The sequence below is a fragment of the Gossypium raimondii genome, chromosome 7, assembly GCF_025698545.1.
Source record: "Gossypium raimondii isolate GPD5lz chromosome 7, ASM2569854v1, whole genome shotgun sequence".
NCBI classification, from domain to species: Eukaryota; Viridiplantae; Streptophyta; class Magnoliopsida; order Malvales; family Malvaceae; genus Gossypium; species Gossypium raimondii.
Genome location: NC_068571.1, coordinates 5,132,824 through 5,155,376, shown reverse-complemented (window position 1 = coordinate 5,155,376; position 22,553 = coordinate 5,132,824). Strand labels below are relative to the sequence as shown.

General features: G+C 33.3%; 3 protein-coding genes across 3 annotated transcripts; 1 reads left to right on the top strand and 2 right to left on the bottom strand.

Moving 5' to 3' along the window:
* Nucleotides 1-11,527: 11,527 nt before the first annotated feature.
* LOC105764845 (uncharacterized) lies at nucleotides 11,528-12,462 on the top strand. Its single transcript, XM_012583620.2, has one exon. It carries the CDS (start codon nucleotides 11,579-11,581, stop codon nucleotides 12,260-12,262), a length of 684 nt encoding a protein of 227 aa, XP_012439074.1. The 5' UTR covers nucleotides 11,528-11,578; the 3' UTR covers nucleotides 12,263-12,462.
* A 75-nt stretch (nucleotides 12,463-12,537) lies between these two features.
* On the bottom strand, nucleotides 12,538-14,940 carry LOC105804528 (uncharacterized). The gene has a single exon (XM_052633152.1). The coding sequence runs from the start codon at nucleotides 14,422-14,424 to the stop codon at nucleotides 12,625-12,627; it is 1,800 nt and encodes a 599-aa protein (XP_052489112.1). The 5' UTR covers nucleotides 14,425-14,940; the 3' UTR covers nucleotides 12,538-12,624.
* A 2,099-nt stretch (nucleotides 14,941-17,039) lies between these two features.
* Nucleotides 17,040-19,500, bottom strand: LOC105804541 (RPM1-interacting protein 4). The gene is made up of 4 exons (XM_012637211.2): nucleotides 19,262-19,500; nucleotides 17,976-18,539; nucleotides 17,544-17,738; nucleotides 17,040-17,446 (listed from the first exon to the last, which is right to left on the bottom strand). Exons 1-4 carry the CDS (start codon nucleotides 19,265-19,267, stop codon nucleotides 17,417-17,419), a joined length of 795 nt encoding a protein of 264 aa, XP_012492665.1. The 5' UTR covers nucleotides 19,268-19,500; the 3' UTR covers nucleotides 17,040-17,416.
* Nucleotides 19,501-22,553: the final 3,053 nt, after the last annotated feature.

Here is a 22,553-nt window from a genome sequence, read left to right as displayed (position 1 = left end):
ATCCAACAGACAGATCACACATATAGGGGTCTAAGTAAAGTTTACCGACCCTACAGTAGGTCCACAGTCGACTTGGGCGACCCGTGCAACCTTATAGAACTTTTCAGAAAAATGGGCTCACATGTCCATGTGGCCCACTCGGCCCAAATTGGCCTTGGCCACGTGATCCATTTTTAATGTAACCCGTGCTAGTTAATTATTCATATATATTTTCACTATTTACTTATATGTTCCTTCAAAGCTGTCTACTTGAGTCATTGTTACTAAATTATTTATATCTTGAGCTACAGAATTTTGAATTAAGATCCGCTTGATGTCTTTGAAACTAGACTCAAATAAATTTCTACCGTAAAATTTTCAAAATTTCTGGTTTAGCCAATAAGTACAATAAAATCTTCAAACTTACCCTTGTTTTGCTGTTTGACATCTTCCCCCCTTCTTTGCTAAAAATTAATTATCTCTTAGTACAAAATTTGGATAATATTTCCATTTGTTTCTATTGAAAATAGACTCATTAATAATTTAAACATGTAAATTTTAACCCATAATTATTTTTCTCTAATTTTTGATGATTTTCCAAAGTCAGAACAGGGGAACCCGAATTCATTCTGACCTTGTCTCACAAAACTTATTATATCTCACGATTTACAATTCCATTACTTACACCGTTTAATCTATGAGAAACTAGGCTCAATAAGGTTTAATTAAATATTTTATTAATTCTCTAATTATATTTCCACAATTCATGAAGATTTTTCAAAGTTAGCCTACTGCTGCTGTCTAAACAGTAAGCAATTTCGGCTTTTTGCTGAATCTTTTTTTTTTCATTTCGGGTACACACCTAGTTTTGTTTGATGCTAAAACAGTCCCCCAGCACTCCAAAGCCTATAATCAAGGTACTCAACATCAATTTAACGGATTTACAAGTGAATTGACAACCAAGAACGAACAGAAACCCAACTTACCACCAACGATAACCCTCCGTTTAACTATTGTTAAGACGAGAACACCGAATTCACCAGTTCGAGCCTCCCCCTGCGCCCAAATCACAAAGAAAAAACATTATCACTTCAGTCGTCAAGAGATTCATGACAGAAATGAAGAGAAACACTTACTGAAACTAAGCGAGCACTAATCGTGTGCGAAAACGAAGGAAAATAAATGGATTAGGGAAAAATCAAGAAGAAGAAAAAGAAGTGAAATATGGAAAAACTCAGAGAATTTTGGCAAGAGGAGAGGGAGAAGAATAGATGGCAGAATTTTTTTTTGGAAAAGAGAGTCAAAATTCGATTATGGGAAATAAAATAAAATAAAATCCCGATAACCCCCAAAATCCCTTAATATTCTCCCTTAATTCCTACTACACATCTACTACTAGAATCCCCCTATTACACAACTCTATCCCGAAATCTGAGCAAAAATAATACATTTGCCTGCATAGGGATTCGAGCACAAGACTTCCACCATAATAACACACCATTTAACCACCAGACCAGCAGGCTCATTCTAATGTAATTTACCCAACAATCAAATAAAAGTCTACTGAACAAGAGTAAGGCCTAATTCATTCAAAATACCAAAATTTTCCCAAGCGAATGCTTGAGCTTGGGACCTCCCAAACACTCCCAGAACATATAACCACTAAAGTTGACAGATATTTGTGTCATATTTTTACAATAACAAAATTAAAAATTTTGGGGCGTTACAGTTAGCATTTTTTATATTGAATTGAATGCATGTGAAATTGTGATTTATGTGATAATTGATTATTGGATAATTGTGGCATTAGAAAAGTGAATTGAAACCCTATTAACTGTATCGGGCAAAGTCAGATATAGATGGCATGCCATAGGATTGGAAAAGTAAAGAGATACTTCAACTTCGAGTCAATAAGACACTGGGTGTTAAATTATTACTTCAGATAAATTCGATGAGGTACTGAGTACCAATTTACTTTGGCATGACCGATGAGACATTGGGTGTCAACTTATTGCTTCGAGTTATCTGATGAGGCACTGGGTGCCAAACTAGTGTGTTTTGGTTGGATCCAAGTATCCGTCCGAGTCCTTGTCATGTTAATAAGGGTTATTGAATAAAATAGTGTTATGATTGATATTGAGTGGTGATTTGAAATATGGTTAAAGACACATAATTTGTGTATTTACGAATTGAATATGAATGAACAATATTGTTCAAATGATTTGTGTTCATATTGTGAAAAGCTATCTGGGATAGCAAATTATAAAAATTGAACGTGTTATAAATACCTTATTTATGAATTGAATAATTGTATGACTATAGTTATTGTATGTTATATTATTTTACTTTTAAGCATTCAGATTATAGAAATACCACTGAGTTTATACTCAGCATCCATCAACGATCTGAAACTCAAAACATGGTGATATATATTTCTTTTTGTGTCGGCATGTACCTAGGATGTCTTATGCTTGTCATTTTGGAATGTGAATGTAAATGATGTTATAAGATGATATTGGTTACTTATATACATGATTATACGTGTTAAGTTGAGGTTTAATATGGAATGTTTAAGTTAATGCATAAGTGAGAGTGATATAGGCAAATTTGGGTTGAAATTGGTATGAGTTTAGAATTGGCTTAAATGGTGTTTTATTTGATTGTTTTGATAATATATGTGAAGTACCTATGAGGGTACATTGGTTTGGAAACTAGGATGATTGTTTTGACATGTTTTAAAGGTATTAAATTGTGTTTTAAAGTGATTGAACGATTGGTTTTTAAGTTGCTTAGTGTTCAAGGTTGCGGGGAAGGGTAAACTTGATGTTTAAGGTTCATTTTGAGTCCACACGGCCAAACACATGGGTGTGTAACTGGACTGTGTGAGACACACGGCTAACACATAGGCGTGTGTCCCTTGTTTCTTTGAAAATTTTTGATGTTTTCGGAAAAAATTCCCGGAGTACCCGATTTAGTCCCGATTTGTTTATAACACATATTTTGGGCCTCGAGAGCTCATAAAAGGGACAATATGATTAAATTATGATGTGTATGCTAGATGATTATATAATGTTCATATTTGATCTGAAAAGTTCGGTAATGCTCCATAACCTTGTTCCGGCGACGGATAAGGGTTAGGGGGTGTTACAATATGTACCATGTTTCATAGGTTAATATATTTTTAAGTATATCTACTAACCATGTGGAATGTTGTGAATAGGAAAGGAAAGTATCCATAAGATTTGTGATGGGCGTCGAAATCACCAAATATAAACTCTTATGACAAGATAACACTAAATAGCAGTATAGAGCAGTAGGGTCGAATCTATAGGGACTAGTTATCCAATTTTGCCTTTTTCTCGTGACCAAAATTACTATCGTGGTATAGTCGTGCCCACGACCTGTGTGTTGCAAGCTGAAAGATAAAAGGGGGTTAAGTTGATAGAGAAAATAAAATAAAATAATATGTAATGTAATAAAATGAAAACATATTTGAAATTGCAAAAATAAATGAGTAAATAAAATTTTTAAAGCTTAGCCTTAGCCTCGGTACACCCCGAACTTGAACCGATCCTTAAAAGAAGGTTTTTCTTTCCAACCAATAAGTTGGTTATAGCGATCAAGGATGCCTCAAACCACCAACTTTTCCTCTTGTAGTTAGTTCTGGCACGACCTAAAAATTGACCCTTGTCGAATTTCTAACCACATGACACGTGCTTGTAATTTAAAACTTTGACAACCTTGCAATCTGAAAATCCCAACTCGAATCAATGGCCTCAACCGTGTGGGTCGTTTAAATCTAATCACTATCTCCTTTGAGGGAATCCAACTAGCTTTTCCCACTTGAACACACCAATTTGTTCACGGGATTTTGGATACAATACGACCAACTCAACTTCCCAACTGTACGCCAAATGATTCCAACTCAACGCGCGCTTCTTGAATTGAAATTGAATTAACTTTAAGTGATGAATTTGTACTATCACATATACTGGAGAGATAACGAATACCGAATTGCAAAGTATTTAGTATGGGTTTATATCTCACGATTACTTTGTCAGAGCGACTAAAAGGGACATAGTTAATCATGAAATAAATCATGCTAGATGGAGTATGGAAGTGGCTTTTAATAGAAATTGTGGAAAGTGGAAAGGGGAAAGGGCTTGGAAGGCAAATTAACCAAATTATTGAAATTGGGAAAAAAATTGACAGAATGCCAAATGCTTACTGATACTGAAATTGAAAAGAAAGAAAGGAATTCTTTTATGTTCAAGGCCAAGTCTGCCCAGTGGTTATAGCCACCAGGTATTTATACATACTTCTAATGCTAAAACTTAGCTAAATTTTTCCTAAACATTATCACTAGATAAATCAACTTTTAAAAACTAAATTTAAACTAATTACAAAATTTTAACAATATCAAAAATAATTTGATCTTTATCCAGCTAATTTTTTTAATCTTTAACCCTTCAATCTTTATCCAACCAACTTTAAATCTTCAACCTTTTAATCTAGCCCTCTTCTTTGCTTTTTGTTCCAATTAGCCCCTTTTTTTATGAATTTGAATTTTGGTACACCAATTTCATTCCTGATAAGAAAAGCCCAAGTTTAGTAGCATTTTATTCAATAATTAGCCAAAAATAAATGTATTAAAAATACGAATTTATCTTACTATCAATGGTTTAGTCATTTTATGTTCGGTAAGTTTACATTTAAGATTTATACGAGCTTACTAAACTTTATTGCTTATGTTAGTTGTTTTCTTTTCCTGTAGATCATCGAAAAGCTCAATCAGTTAGAATCGCGTTGAAGTATGATCACACTATCCATTCGTCATATCAATAGTTTTGGTTAACAATTATAAATGGCATGTAATAGGAGTTTTTATGTTATTTATCAATGTGATGTGGTTTAAGCTTATTTACCTATATGCCTTTAATGTTTGCTTATAAATATAAATATGTAAGCATATGTTTTGGTCACTTGTGAATGCCTTGAGATTTAGATGGCTTTTGGTTCACTGAAGTGTGAATGGAGTGGTTAAATGGTAGGTGTGTGATATGTAACAGCCCGTTTTTCAATGGTGTCGAAATAACAGTTTCGGGACCATAAATTTTGACATGTCGATCTGTAAATATTAGTTGTTTAATATTTACGAGGTTATTAGTGTCATATTAATTTTTAGTCTAGTAATTTTAATGTTTATATAGTCAATTAAGAAAAAATGACTAAATTGTAAGGGTTACGAAAGTTAGCATTTATTAATTAAAAGTGTTAAATAGCTATTAAAATTTTAAGTTGTGGCTTTAAATGATAATTATACCTATTCTAATTGTAGTGGACTACTAAGGACTAGATGTTTGTTAAATTTGCATGTTTTATTAAAGGAAAATAAGTAATCTATTAAATAAAACTTAAATTTCATATATGCAAGAATAGTATCATCTTCCTTAGTGGAATTCTCCACCTAAAAATCACAATAAAAACACCATTGAAGGTGCTTGGTTTTGGCTTGACTAAAATCTAATTGCATGGCATGTAAATTCTTACTCATTTCTTGTAATTTTTATATTTTTGTGATCGTTGTATTGATATCTAGCTAGTTTAGGGACTAATTTGTAAAGTTTAGAAAATTACCATTGATGTTCTTGAATTATTCTTGATGTTTGTTCTCAAGCATAAAGCTTGATGATAATTTTGATCTAATTTGTAAAGTGATTTTAGAAAATTTCATGATTAGGGATTAAATTGAAAATAAATTAAAATAGACATGGTTTTTCTTGATAAATTCATAATTATAAGGCTGTTTTAGAATGGTTAAAATTGGGTTCAATGGGTTTAAAGTTTAATTATGTGAAATAAGATTGTTTTGGTCTTAAGGACCAAATTGAATAAAATATAAATGTTTGGGGTCTAATGTGAAAAATTGTAAATAGGAAGCTATATGTATTAAATTGAATAGTATATGAAATTGAGGCTAATAATTGAAATAAATTATATCATAGATCAAGAACAAGTAGATAACCAAGGAAAAGGGAAAGTAGTTGAATAGTCCTTGAATCTTTGTCGTTACTGCAGTTTAGCCCTGGTAAGTTCGTTCGGTTTATTTTGATATAAATTGAAATATAAATTGAATGAGGTATTGAATGTTGAATTTTTAACTGAATGTTTCAATGTTAATTTAATATGAATTGAGGTAATAAATTATTTGGATCTGTGTTTTACAAAAATAACTACTGAGCCGGATGAACGTAGGATAGTGTACGATTGGCATACCAATAGGTTATAGTGCGCGCTGTTCGGGATTGGTTTGAGATGAGATGATGATTCTTGTTTATTTCCTATTCACTGAATATACTAAACTCTAACATTTTTTGCAGACTATCGTGTTATATTTACAGTGTTTCTGGCTTATTACCAGGGGCGGATGTAAAGCCTTTGGGCTTGGCACTTGGTGCCGAGGCGTGTTATCGGTTGGATTGGCTCGTTTGAGTGTTTGGTGTGTTTTGGATGGATAATTGTATACTCATATATGTATATCATTCATCGGACAATGTTTCTTGTGTTAAATGTCTTGTTATTGAATTGTTAAACAATTATTCATGAATCTCCTAATAGCATTGTGGTTTGATAGTGATTGATCTCATACTTGTTTATGTATAAACTCTCCTGTTGTGAATTGGTGATTGAAAGGAGACTCTGACTTCTAATCTTGTTATTAAAATTGTTATATTTAATTCGGTAAACTTTATTGTTTTAACCATTAAACTTACGAAGCTCTAGTGAAGCTTACTCGTGCTCTTTTCTGTTCCTTATAGATAACATTTTGTGGAGCGGGTAATCAGATCAGCTTGAAAATCACACTATCCAGATACATTTTGATAGATTCTGATATGTTTATTTTGGGTTATATGGCATGTAATAGGTGTTTTGTATATGTTTAGATGCTTATTACAAATGTTATGTTTTAAGCTTGGTATAATATTACTTGTGTATGTGGCTTTAATCTTGGTGTGAATATGTTCATATAAAGTTGTTTTGGTCATGTGATATAAACCTTGTTTAAGTGTTTGTATCATGGTATGAATGAATGTGAATGATTAAGAAGAAATGATAAGTTTGGCATGAGTTTTATATATGAACTTATGAACTTGAATGCAAATTAGTTGACGTGTCATGTGAATTGAGGTTGATAATTGAATTGTGGTGTCAATGATGACACATTGGTTAGGCACTTAGGTTGATTGTTTTGGCATGTTTTAGATTTGTTTAAATGTGTTTTTGAAGTATGGAAATGGTTTATTTTGATTTGACTTGGAACCTAAGTGTTGGATGAAAGTTTTTCCTTGTTTTGGAAGCTTTTTAAGGTGCACATGGCCTGGGCTATGCCACACGACCTTGTGACACACACGGCCTGGCCACACGGCCATATGTCTTATTAATTTTTTGGTGTAGGATTTTTCACACGGTCACAGTTAGTTACACGGTTTGGCCACACGGGTGTGTGAGGAGGCCACACGGCCATGTGTGATGCCACACGGCCTGGGCTATTCTACACGGCCATATGACCTCTGTTTCTAAAATTTTCAAATTTTTGCATGTTTTTCTATTTTGATTCAAATCAATCCCTGATTGTTCCCAAACCATTTTTAGGGCCCCGTAAGCTCGATTTAAGGCTCATAAGTGTATTTACCTTGATTTTTATAAGCTATTGATTGTTACCATTTATTTTATAGTTTTTGTTTTTGTTTGATGATAAATGTCTTGATTTGTATTGTAACACTCTGTAACCCTAATCTAGCAACGAAGACTGGTTAAGGGTGTTTCATGATGTAAGTTTAAGGTATGAAATTATGGAATTGGATTTGAGTTGATTTGGATGTTAACTTGTGGTAACAATGAGGGTACACTGGATAAACATTTAGATTAAATGATATATGTGAGCTTTGGCATGTAATAGGGTTAAAATATCATTTTAGCATTTTGGCTTGTTTTGAATTGTGCTAAGCTTGTGGTGATTAATGTTGTTGGTTGTGGTATGTATATAATGATGTAAATAGGTGAATGTGGACCCTTATGCATGCTCTATTGACAGTGTATATCTTATGTTAGAATGACATGTTCTTGAATGCTTTTTTGGCATGATTGATATAGGTATAAGTTAGAAACATGTATTGTTGAATGGCATTAAATTTGATTTGTACTTGTGGCTCCCTTTTGTTAGCATATTGGTTATGTATTATAAAATGGTTGATTTGGTATGTTTTGAAGTGTGTTTGATGATGTTTTGGTCATATGAATGCATGTGGGAATGGTGTGCCTTGATGTGCAAGAATTGAGTATATAATGGCTTGTTTTTAGGGTTAAAAAAGGAGCACAAGGCTTGGGAAACAGGCTGTCACACGGCCGTGTATCATTTATATTTTAGGTACAGGTTTCACACGGTCTGGCACACGGCCGTGTGGCCCTTTTTTGAATGCACACACAGGCGGATACACGAACTGGGAAACGGCTGTGTGTCCCTACTTCGAATGTCCACACAGTTTGGGCTATGTCACGCAGTCGTGTGTTTCCCTTTTTTTTACTTTTTCGAAAATTTTTTGATTTATTTCGAAATGGTCCTTGAATGTTCCCAAACGGTTTTTAAGGCTCCGTAGGCTCGGTTTAAGGCCCGTAAGTATTTTTATACTATAAGTAAATTGAACTATTATTTATTGATATTAAGTAGTATAACTTTTCTATATTAAAGATAATTGTTATGTTTTGTACAGTATTGTTCTGTAACCCTAATTCGACGACAGAGACGGGTTAGGGTGTTACAATGACTTTGCTTATTTTAACATATAATTATAATAATTAAATTTTATAATTTAACTTAAACCCTCAAACATTTATTAATGAATCATTTTAATTAATAAAAATTAATACCAATTATTTTTATGGTTTTTATGATTTAGTCCTTATACATTAATTAACTATCAAATTATTAAAACCTTTGGACCAAAACTCATTTCACCTATATAATAACTCTGAGATCAGTTTGAAGAAACGAGGTCCCGAAACCTCATTTTCCAAAACGACTAATTTTAGGGTCGAACCACTTGTACTTCAACTAATTGTCCAATTAGAAAATTTATCAGATCAAAATTCAATATAACACTAATATTGACTCGTAAATATTAAATAATAATATTTATGGACTCACTCGTCGAAATTGGGGTCTCAAAACCATTGTTTTCGACACCACTGGAATTGAGTTGTTACAAAAACATAGTTTTTATTTTATTCATTTTAGTCCATGTATCCAAAATGTTCATATCTTTCGATATTTAGTATCGAATCAAAATTTAATTTTTATTCTTTCACTAGAGATCTTATATTTTTTATCTATGGTAAAAGTTTTAATAAGTTTCAATTTATTCAATTTAGACTTTAATGTCGTAACATTAACTATTTAACTTAACTTTAAATTTAAGCTAAATTCACTACTTTCAAACATTTTTCTAACATGATCTAAGCTTACCACTCATAAACCCATTATTACCATGCTTGATTTCACCAACATCCATTAATGGTAACTTAACCTAATGGCTATGGTAGCTTCACCAAATTTCTTTCTTTCTTTCATAATGTTGGACCGCAATGTGCCAAAGAAAGAAGATGATCTTTCACTCCCCACTCTTTCTTTCTCTGTCTCTCTCTATATATATTTATCTTCTTCATTTTGTGATAAAAAAAAACTAGATAAGTTAAGTACAATTATCTACTAATATCCAAAAGATTTTCTATAAATAGTTGTAAACCTTCATTTTTTACAAACGCCATATTGGTAATGGAGTCAGCTTCTAAGTTCTCTTCTCTGGGAATATACTCAAGCTCCCAATGTCCTACTTCCTGCAACAGCTTGTGAATACATCTGATAAAAGCTGAAAAAGATGTCAATGAGAATGCTTCATGGATAGCCTGAAGAACCTTCGTACTTTCCGTCCAGATCAACACTTTATCACAATGCCTATTTTGTAATAGAAGCATATCATTTAGAATACCCCATAATTCAGCATTGAAAACAGAGCATTGGCCCAACCATCTATTAAATCCAAGAATCCACCTCCATTTATTATCCCTAATCACTCCCCTACAGCAACATCTCTTGAGTCAACCTTAACCGCACCATCTGAATAGAGGTGAGCCCAACTTTCTGTCTTATTTGAAGACCTCTGTGAACTAGGCATTTTGTTTATATTAATTAAATGCTTAACATGTTTCTTATGCGGTCAAATATCAATATAGTCCTTAGTCAATTTGCCAAGTAAACCGATTTACATTTTTTAAATTAAAACTCAAAAGCAATTAAACTTCTACAATTTAGTCCCTGTACTATAATTAACTATTTTCTGAATTTAATTACTAGATCAACTGCTAATATATTTTCAACTTAACTTTTATTCATCATTTCAGTAACTCGATTTGCAAAATTAATTCTCAAAATTACATTTTTCGACACTGACTAAAATCGAGTCGTTACAATAAAGACCAAAACAAACAAAATATACCTCTAAATGAGCAAATTGAGGATGTAAAAGATGTCATAAATTTAGTTGTATCCCATTGAGGTTTGTACTCAATTAATTCTATAGAAGCATTAGTTTGTGATCAAGTTTGTAGGCAACGTTAGAGATTTAATTGTATCCCTCAAGGGATTTATGCATAATATAAGTTGCCTTATGAAGACCTCACATAAATACTTATGGCTAACGAGATGTAACAATAACTTGAGGAAGATTTACAGCTCTATAAAAAACTTGCATAATACTAAAGTTGAGTTGTGAGTCTCAAGGTGATGTATGGGTCTGAAGATGATCTATGTCAAGACTTGTGTAATAACAAAAAGATACTTACGGCCTTAAGTCTAAATTATTTTAAAATATAAGCCTAAAAGAGTCAGGCCAATGGGACATGCTGGGTTACATAGCCCATGAACACCTTTTTTAACCATTCAAGGAGTAAATAACATATTTCTTTTTTTGAAAAATTGAAACATTTTTGCATTTTAAATAATTTTAATTTTTTTTAAATGATAGTTTTAGAATGTATTTTTATTTTTAAATTTGAATTTTAAATATTGTTTTTCCATAATTTTATTATTTTTAAAAGAACTTTTATATAAAATATGAAAATTTTGATTTTAAAATTTTTATGTTGTTTTAAAGCATAGGATCAAATTAACAAAAAATTATAAACATTGAAGGCTAAAAATTATTTTTCCATTTGTAAATGTTAAATTAATAATTTTAACGAAAAATTTAGCCGACGGGTCAATATTTCAAATCAGAAAAAGTAAGGGAAATCAATGTGTCGAAATTTAATTATAGGGACTAAATTTTAAATTTTAAAAAGAGTAGAGGAATCTCTAGCAAATTTAAACCAAAAAAAGGGCGCCATTCCATTCTCTCTAAGTCGGTTTAACTAAAGAGCCGTTGGGGGGCGGGGGGCGTTTATAAAAGCAGAGGAGTTCGTTCTTGAATTCCCTGTCTGAGTTTCACTTCCCTCGTTGAAATTGAGATCACCCACTCATACTTGCTTCCAAAGTTTTTCTTCGATGGCTTCACTCTACGTTAGATCCCATCGTGTTTATTTAGTCGACATCATATCCCAAGCCCGGTGCCGTTCAGTATCTCCCCCTTTGATGGAAATCGTGTTAACCATCAACGTTGGCTATTGTTCCACTTTCACCCCCACTCATCCTTTCTTCTCACAACGAACCCTTTGTTTCCCTCTCACCCATCTGCAACACCGCGGCATGCTTCGCCAAGTTCTTGCTTCCACGCTCGCGGAGCTCGGAATAAATCCATCCTCTACAGCTTGTCAAAGGGTCCTTCAAGAAATCATGGAACGTGGACTCAGATTTGTGAATGGGACGTTGAGCAGGGGATATCACTGTAAAGCCTTGCATCTTCAGTCTGTGATACTTGTGGGACCCAGGACGACCAACCAGGAGTCTTTGATGACCGCAGCTGCTTTGGCCATATCTGAGTCGGAGTTCGAAAGCGATAACTACGGCATGGTAGCCGCTACTGAGTCCTCTGTTAAAGAGATGCTCAGGAGGTTCAAAGTAGAAGATGGTGAGCAACAAGACTGCATGGTGTGCTTGGAGGAACTAGGGGTTGGATTTGAAGCGTCTCGGATGCCTTGTTCTCATATTTTTCATGGCGATTGCATCGGAAAATGGTTGCAGCAAAGCCATTACTGCCCTATTTGTCGATTCGAGATGCCGACTCATTAAACAGATAGATGACGACTCTGTTTAGTGCCTAACTTCTTTATTCATTCGTTCATTTGTTTCTTGTAGAAACTCGTATTTAGTTTGTAAGTTGATGTAGCAAATTCTTTTTTACCCACAAAAAGGGTTAGTAATATAAATAAAAATGGACAGAGAAATGTTCGTTCTCAATGTTGACAGTGTTAGTCAACATTTCCAACAAATTTTCATATCATTTACATTTGCAGCAAATTAGATTTTTATTTATTGAATCATTTTAAACAAACTAAAAAAATTACTTCAAAGTAATGAACAAATGTTTTCATTTAAAAAGAAAAGAAAAAACAAAGTTACAATTACCGTCACTCATAATCCAAAGCTTTACATCAAAGCCTTTCAGTTAGTTTGACCATGAAGGAATTAACAACGCCAGCATCCAACACAATCCATGAAGATTCGAAAAGCTCATGGAAGAATTCAGCTCCGGTTTCCTCGGCAGCATTCCTGAATGCAAGACCGAACGCATTCCCTTGAAGTGCTCCAAGACGAGGCTTTCCGCAGACCCCAACAATCAACACCTTAGATGGCTCTTGCAACATGCAAGCACAAAGCAAAGGCTTCAACTTAGCTCCTTTCTCCTTCAAGGCATCCATTAGAAAGTAACAGAACTTGGTGAGGGCCTGGGGGTGACCCAACAGCTTTGTATCTACTGAATCTTCAAGCTTCACCCATCTAAACTTTCTCCCACTCCTGATGCACCCACTCTTTGTTATTGCAGCACTCCCTTGCCTAAGAATAGCCCTTTGTATCTTGATCGCCTGTTGCATTCCGGATTTCAGCTTATCAAGATTGCTTAGGGACAGCGCATCGTATGCCACCCCAAACTGCTTCAATGCACACAAGCCATCTGATTGCACAAAAGATTCAAGCAGTGCAGTGACCCCATAAACCATGTCTGCAGCTGAAACCCTCGAAGTATAACCATGAAGACGCAAGAAACTTTTGTAGTAGAAATCATCAAGTCCATATTCAGGCAAAATTTGTTCGAATTGATCTTTCATCTTCTGTTTTACTTCATGATTCATGTACTGAAACTTCTGCTGGCAATCCACAAGTGCAAATCCCATCCTTGCAAGGAGAAGCTTAAGCTTTTTCATGCCATTATCACTCCAGGTCTTCAACTTTGGGGCAATGTATGAGGAACACAGCATTGAATCAAATAAATTCCACTCTCTTAACAGCATAAGTCTTGGTTCTTCTTCATAGGCAATTCTTGAGGAATCGGGTGCTCGAACCTTGGTACCATCTTTAAGTGTCACCGAAGTAACCGCATCCAGATTCCCTAAACTGTTAATATGCTGCTGAAGCTCCATAACCCCTGCTTCATACCTCTCATCTGTTAGCCTCTCATGAACAAACTGATCTGTAAGTGAAACACAAGCCAGCCACAGCAACTCATTTGTGTTTTTCCTCAAACAATGCGACAAATCATACATCAAACAACCTGATGGCTTCCCATGGAATGTTCCCATCCGATAATACTCCCTTTTCAGTTTCTTAAAACGCCGGGCCGGTGGCTCTTCTTCACCTTCTGAAGACAGTCTTCTTCTTTTCCTAGAACCATCCCTGGCTCTCCCTTCCACCTCTTCATCCTCATCATCATCCTCACTTTCACTATCTTCATCTTCTTCGCCATCCAACTCCGAATTATGCAAACAATAGCTAGCATTTGCCAACTCCATAACTTCAAAATCATATGCGAGGTCAGCCAACCGCTCATCATCATTAGTATAAAGAACAACCACCTGATCATTCTGATCACTCAAATTATGCAAATGAATCGGCCTATGACTATCAACAACAAAAACCCTGGCAGCTGACCCTAACTTAAGATCCTCCTGTAGGTCACGGTGGCACCCCCAGTTTATCAAAAGCAGAGTAACGGGCTCCTCAGATGAAGAGCTCAACTCAGAAGCAGCGTATTCTCTGATTTCTTGAAAAGAAGACACCGGATAACACGAGTACCGGACTGAATCAGATTCAAGAATGTGGAAAATGATTTTGAGAGCACATAGAGAGTCAACATCGGACGTTGACGGGAATATGAGTAAAGGCGAGAGAGACGATGCCCTAGCCGATTCCCTAAGCCTCGCGTAAAATGACTCCACTCTTTCCTCCCTCACCATTTTCTTTCGTTCCCCTCAATTTCGGTACTGAAATTGGATGAAAGTATTGAAACTTTCTCTAAAAAGTAACAAAAACTGAGGCTTTGGTGGTGAAAAAAAAAAACCCTTAAGACCCAGAAAGAAAATTCCCTCTCTTTTTTCACGTTATTTCGCTAGATTGCATCCTAAATCCAAGATCTAAAAGAAACAACGCGTAGTATAATTTGATACATATTAAGCTTAATTGAGTATCAAAATTTCATAAAATAGACGCAATTCCAAACAAACAATAAAATGAAAACCAACAATACAATTGGTGATCTAATACAAATAAACCTGAAATTAAATATTGCTTTTGAAGTACCTGGGATCGAAGAAGAAGAGGGAATGGTTAAATTTCTCAGCGTTTTTCTTCTCTTTTTTGCTTATTTTGAAATTCAGATCTGAGAGAGCAAAAGAAAAGAGAGTGAGAAACGGAAGGGGGAAGCGCTATCTTTTTGCTTTAGCTTGTGATGTTCATTTGGTTTTTGAATTTTGGTGGAACTTTTTCGTTGAAATTTTGAATTGTTTTTAGCGACCGCGAAATTTTGGCGCTCTTCAGTTTCACTGACGCCGTAGGATTATTTTTTTCTTTTCGATCTGTTTTTGTTTGTTTTGTAAAAAAAAATTCAACGGTCAGGATTTAATTGCCTTCGCGTCCAACATGATTAGTTTAAAACAGCAAAATATAAAAGGGAAGTAACGTGATAGAGTTTCGATTGTCTATAACTAGTAACATGTCTTTTTTATAAAAATATCTAAAAGTTTTGATTATTTACGAAAATGACGCATCTCGAAAATTATGTGCGTAAATGACCCGTTGAATAATAAACCCCGGTGTCACCATTGATATTGGCGGCATCACCCATCATAATCACTTAATGATTGGCCTCTTGGAATAAAAAATGATTTCTTTAAGTGTTGCCTTTGACATTGGCGACATCAGTTTAAGTACACGTATACCCACTTGTTTAAAATACATGTATTTATTGAAAAAGATAATATTTTTTAATAGGTGTTGTCAATGGCAACGACACCACCAAAAAAATTTAAAAAAAAAACACTGGTGTTGTTGTTGACATTGGCGACACCTATTAAAATTTTTTTTAAGGAATACAAGTATTTTAAATGAGTGGGTATACATGTACTTATACTGATACCGTCAATGTCAACAACGACACTCCAACAAAAAAAATTTATCTCCACAAACTAATCATTAATTGATTATGACGAGTAGTGCCTCCAATAACAATGACCACACTGAGATTTAGGGTTTTAAAATGAATCATTTATTTATATAATTTTTAAAATAAGTCATTTGGTCAATTGTAGCTTTTTTCTGGTTGACCAGTCAATAATTTCAAACTTCCAAGCATCTGTACTAGGAATGTACATAATTCATCATACATCGGCAGGTCAAAAGCTTTGGAAATGGGATTCAAAGCTTAATTTTGCTAAATCTGCTTGAAATTTTTTGGGAGAGAAATTAGGTTTTCCTAAGTTAGAAAAATATAAATATATTTATTTTTTCCTTTTTAGCTTCTGCAATATTGAATAATCATATTAGATTTCAACTGAATTGAAAATTAAATTTGGTCGGATCTTTATACAAGAGATAAAACATTTTTAATGTTGTTTTCTTCATTTATAAAACTCAAAATGTTATTTAAGTGTATTCAAATCTCGATAAAAGATATTTATATGGTAAGCGTTAGGGCAAGATCAAATTTTGATCCGATTAATATAATATTAAAATTATATATACATAATTAAGTCTAATTCAAGAATATATTTCTCAAATTCTATTCAACCGAATCCAACTCAATTAGTTAATGATTAAAATACCTTTACTTTACTATGTAAATCTTATTATATTGAAGATATTTTTTATCTATTTATATCTTTTATAAAAGAAAATTAAAAAGAAAATTGTACATACATAATCTTCAACATTTATACTTTACCATTGGAACTAAGATCTTGTTTATTTTTTATATCAATTTTCTATAAAAAAATTTATTCAAACAATGGCGAAACTAGAAAATTTTTGTAAGGAGTAAGAACTAAATTGTATATTTTATAAAGACTTAAAATGCAATTTCACCATTTTAGTAGCTTATATACTTACAATTCTTCAAAAGATTAAATTGAAATTTATCATTTTAGGAGAGGTCAGTGTATAAATTTTCCATTTACTAACATAAAATTATATAAAACGTAAAAGATTAAAAATTAAATTTCACATTTTAGGGACACAGGAGCCCGACAACTCCCTCCCGCCATCCCATTCATATCATGAATGTGTTATGTTATAATTATATTTAGTATATAAAAAATAAAAAGCATATGACTTATATATTTAAAAAGCCTTAAACTATAATGATTTATTTAAAATTCCATCTCATCAAATCTATCATATCTGTTCTTTTTTCCCTCCTCAACCCATAAATAGTAAAATAATACGTTTCAGCGCACTCGAACTCACGTCCTAACAATGTTCATACCAATTAAGCTAAGACTCAATCGGCTAATCATTAAATAGTTATAATAATGCATGCACAACATAGAATCTTAACAATTCTGACCAGACAAACGAGTTAAAAATCATCAACTATCATTAGCCAGACAGTTTTGAAAGCTCAACAATGGACACCATACATTTAGAATACAAATAAAAGAATATGCGTCTGCTGTTTGTTCTTGTTTTTTTTTTCCTCTAACCAAAACATAATTGCGATGTGAAGTGGTATACAAAAAAAGATAATCTAAGAGAGAAAGGGGAAAGAGCAAAAACATAACAAAACATGTGCAACAAACATAATACTATGTTTGTCATTACAAGAAACACACACACACACACATACATAGCAATGATAATCCGCAACTGCAGTGAAATTACTCTGCTCTGAAGGAGCCTTCAATGTATTTACAGTGTTCCACGCGAACTGATAAGGAATCTGCGAATTCACAGATCTTATTTCCTCCAAAATGGGAAGCAACAGCCCTGGGGAAAATGAAGAAATACAGAATTAAACGTTTATATATGTGAGATTTTCAGAAACGACGATTGAACTGCTTGATGAGGTTCCCGAACAACGTACCTTTGCACTGTTGTTAGTTGGTTTCCGATTGCGGCCAGTGTTGTATGGAGATTGCTGACCAGGCATGCCTGATACCCTGCCTCCGTTGTTCCGCTCTTCTCGCACCTGATTAAAAATGTGAGTGTAGCCATCAGCGGATGACGGGTTATTCTCATCCCAGTCACCGAATTTTGGAACAGCAGCAGCTTTATCAGGCTGTCACACCAGAAACCGGATTATTAGCAACAAGCCTAAGAAACCAGATTATTAGCAACAAGCCTAAGGGACAAAGAGCGAGACAGACATAATGCATTATCAATTCCAAGGAACACGTAATCATGATCTAAGATAGGGAAGGCTTTCATGAAGGAAGTGCCATGTAGGCTGCCAATCATGAAGACTTTCAAGTTGTTGATAAGCTATGCATATGATGGGAATAAGAAAGATGATTACACTTTCATCGCCTTTACTTGGCCTCAATTTGGATCTCCCAGGAGTACCATGGCTGCTATCATTCAAAGTCTTTCCTTCCCACGCAGGTGATGCCATGCTACCCCTCCCTGTTCCCCGTGCAGGGTGGAGTGGTGATTTATCTATGCTGTTTTCAGATCCAATACTTGTTCTCGTGGAACGTTTCTGGGATTCACCAGAACTTACTCCACGACCATAACGAGAAGGTGTAGAGTCTCCAGCAGCTCTGCGGTTGACATTCTCGTTACGTGCTGGAGAGTCAGCATATTGCCTGACGTCACCTTCTTCCCTGCTCCTTCCTCGTTCGTGTCCCCTTCTTGCAGGTCCATGTCCTATTGGTTCATCCGATTCTGGTTTTGGTCGTGAAGCAGGGGGAGCTCTAGTTGGAGCTCCGTAATCTTGATGTAATTCCGGACTCTCTTGGGGATCGTTCGGATTCACAATCTTTCCTCCACTGCGACCCTGACGTGCCTTATCAAAATAAGCTGTGTAAGGAACATTACCTTCACTCTCCCAATTGCCAAACTTGGGTACATGAGAACGTTGCTGAAATGGCAACAAAAGCTCGTTACAGATAAAACACAAACAAAATTCCCCTCCATCAACAATGAGGACTAAGTGTAGCAGATCAGAGATGAGGCAAAAACAAAATATTTACACTTTATCACCTTCAAACGAATCAAACAAGGAAATAGTGAAGTTGTTCAATTGAAAAGGAAGGCTGGAAACAATAATATTATTGCTTTAAAGAAATCAGACAAAAATTGTTTCTTAACTGATGAATGTAATCAATTGTATTACAATTATTGGGGTTTTTTTTTTTTTTTTAATTCAATCAATTTTCGAATCAAGCCGGCCAATTCATGGAACCTTAGGTTGAACAGAGATACAAGGTCAACCAATTCATCTTCCATGGGGGAATTCAATATAATTGAGGAAACCAAATGAACACTAAAGAAAGCTAACATTCCAACATGAGCTTAGTAGGCATGAGAATTAAGTAATCTAATCATGCTTCTTCATACGATTCCAAAAGAGTTTTAGTCACAAACAAATTATAGAAGATCGGGGGAGATCGAGAATGCGAAAAGTGAACAGTAACATGGCTTAAAAGTTAAAACCACAAACTCCATAATTCTCGGCGTTCATTTTGTCTTTGGCAAATTTTCTCAGGAAACAAACAGAAGCATAGCGAAAACTAAACCAAAGCAAAAACAACAAACGACAGAGAAAGAAAAGGAGATTAAAAGGAGAAAAAAAAAACTTACTGCCATTTATCTCTCGAGCAAACTTAAGAAAGAAAACCCAGAAATCCACAAAATAACCCAAAAAATAAAATAAAAAATCAGTTTCTTTTGGTAATCAAACGAATTGCAAACAAAAACCAAAAAAAAGTTCTACGACCAAAAGAACCTTTCAACACAAATTCAAAGACAAAAAGAGAGAGAAATAAGGGAGAGATGAAGAGAGCTTTAAAGAGAGAGAGAGAGAGAGGGGGGGGAATATCAACCATTGACCGGCGCCACCGGTAATGTTTGACCATTCTTCCCCCCCTCTCTCTCTGTAAAAATCTATGCTTCCTCTCATTTTCAGTTGTCTCTCTCAAAGTCTCTAAAAACCAAGTCGCCGTAGGTTCACTATCTTCCAATTTCGATTTCCCTTTTTTTTTTTTAACAACATTTAAATTATTTTTCACTCCTTCCACGCCAAATGTAACAAAGATTCCCAGATCACTGCTGTCATTCGAGACGGGAAGGTATAAATTTGGTGCTGCAGATGGCACTCTTTATGTAATGATTCTTTAAAGGGTTAATTCCATTAAACACCATCCAACTATCGCATAAATTTTAAATTGATCCTTTAAAAGTTTTAATTAATTCTTGAAAGTATCCCTATCCTATCAATAATATTCTTTTGTAGTTCAAATGTATATTTAAAACTTGTTAACTAAATTATAAATACATGTATATTTGAGATTATTTTTAATTTCTAAGCAAATAATTAGGTTGACAGAAGAACTTAATTTGTATGATATTTATATTTTATGGGCTAAATTAAAATATTTTAAAATTTGAAGACTAATGCAAATTTTAAATCATAATTTAAAGACATATCATTCAATTAACTCTTATTCTAAATTTAATTTTATTTATATTATAAATTAATAAAAGAAAATTTTCTCCTTAGTACTAATTCCCCCTTTGGATACAATTGATCCTTAAGCGCGTTTAGATTTCAAGCCAAAATTTACTTTGGGTGGGTTTGGATGGGCGATTGGGTGTTATGCGGTGCGTTTAGCTTACTTTTTGTCTCACGCTACAATATCGCTACCGTATCTAATCTTACCGCCACCGCTGTTTTTACATTAACCGCAGATAAATGCACCGTCCATCCAAACCCATCCTTCAACTAGAACGTGACTCAATTTGGCTTTTATTGGAGATATATTTAGATAACACTGTAGTTGAAATTCTAATTGCATTGAAATCCTAAATTTTACTAGAAAACCTGAAACCCAGTTAGAGTTAAAAAAAATCACTTTACCCATTTCATTTGCATTTATTTTTAATATTTATTTTAACATAAATTTTAATGATTATTATTTAAAATAAATATGTTTTCTTAAATATAAATATTAGTTAATAAGTTTTAATGGCTATTATTTAACATAAATATAATTTTGATATATATATACTTAATATTTATTTAATATATTTTTATTAATCAGTGTAAATAAAATTTAGTTATCTATTATATTTAAATACATATTTTAATTTAATATCCTTATAATAGTCATTTCATGTTCTCACCTTACCACTACAGCTTTGTTTGAATCCAAACACACACTCTATCATTGTTTCTAATCTCATTACTACAATATCTAATCTCATCGTCGTCGTTCTTTTTAAACACATCGTCCATCCAAACTAAGCCTAAAAATGACAATAAAAAAGTGGCAGTTTTTTCTTACCCTAATCTCGTCCTAATTTTTATACATTCTGCTCCAACACCATCTTGAACTCCATTTTATTGAAAATTTTCTCCCTCAATCTTTTCATTTAAAAGATTGAGTAAAACAAGATAGGAGCAAATTATTCGTAATCCGAACTCCGAAGGGGTAAGTGGGAAAATTTCCCAATGTATTAAAATTAACGCGAAGAAATTCAAATTAATCCCAAACTGAGTCTTATATTTAACGCCGTTACTGTTAGTGGCGGCTGACTTGTTCATAATAACAGCTGGGAGTTCGGCTTTCGCTACGGTTAATAACTTTTCTTTTTTAATTTCATTTGTCGGCTTATGTCCAGACATTCCAGATTCTCTATTTCTCTTCTAAGTATTTAATCCTTTTCAAAACATTGCTTAATTTAGTTTTTTATTTTTATTTTTACCTTTTTTAAACTAAAATTTCAATTTAATCCTTGTTTAAGGCTTAAGCCTTCATCTTTTTTATATATTTCTTAAAATAAGCACATGTTGTCCACTTCTACATTATTATTTCATAATAATATTAGTATGGTTTCACCCATGTATCGCGTTAGGTTATTTATTTATTTATTTATTAAATTATAGTATAAATTTTAAAATGTTACAAATTGTTCCAAAATTTTATACTCTTCGTATATTTGAGAATTTAATCTCTCTATTTTTGAATTTAAAAGTTAGTTCCATTTGTTAACACTGTTAAAAATAATTGCGTTGGTGTAGCATTTTGAGAAGAAGAAATAAACTTCGTACCCATGTAGAAAAAAATAACATTGTGACGAACTTGAATTTAATAAAGAAATTTAACACTACTACAAAAATTTTAAATTTCATATCATCATTTTAATTAGAATAAAGTATTTAGACTAACTAATTGTAACACCTCTCACCTAGCTCGGTTGTCGGACCCAAATTACGGAATGCTACAACAAACACCAAAATATTCACACACAAATTATAACATTGAATTTAATTAAATTAAATTCATTAAATTAATCCAAATTCATGCAGAATAGAAGTTATTAGTAAACTAGGGACTAAATCAAGCATACAAACATAGTTTAATAGATTCGAGCATGATTAAGGACCAATCTGAAAAATTTTAAAAACTTTGGAACTAGGTACTGGTACTTGATCATATGAACAATAAAACAAACAGAATGCCATCTAGGAAAAAAAAAATTAGTCTCTCTACTTATCGAGTTTAAAAATTTAGGTCTATTTGTTAACATTGTTAAAAAAATTTCGCGTTGGTGTGGCATTTTGAGAAGAAGAAAAAACTTTGTACCCCACGTAGGAAAAAAGTAGTAATGTAACGAACTTGAATTTAATAAAGAATTTTAACGGTACTAACAATTTTTAAAATTTCATATCATCGTTTTAATTAGAATAAAGTATTTAGACTAACTAATAGCATTATAAAAGCTAATATTAAATATTAAATATTAAATATTAAATCTCAAATTTAAATAAAATATAATGATCAAATTGAAATTTAACCATTCTTATAATCTAAAAATAAAGGGATTGGAATTGAAATTTACTGAAGGTGTTAGAGCCTACCTTTTATATAAA

Bases quoted from the DNA above. Each gene is read 5' to 3' on its own strand.
- LOC105764845 (XM_012583620.2), top strand. From the start codon at position 11,579: ATGGCTTCACTCTACGTTAGATCCCATCGTGTTTATTTAGTCGACATC.
- LOC105804528 (XM_052633152.1), bottom strand. From the start codon at position 14,424: ATGGTGAGGGAGGAAAGAGTGGAGTCATTTTACGCGAGGCTTAGGGAA.
- LOC105804541 (XM_012637211.2), bottom strand. The intron at 17,739-17,975 runs GTAATCATCTTT...CTGGTGTGACAG, and splicing joins CAAGTAAAGGCGATGAAAGT to CCTGATAAAGCTGCTGCTGT. The intron at 17,447-17,543 runs GTACGTTGTTCG...CATTTTCCCCAG, and splicing joins CAACTAACAACAGTGCAAAG to GGCTGTTGCTTCCCATTTTG.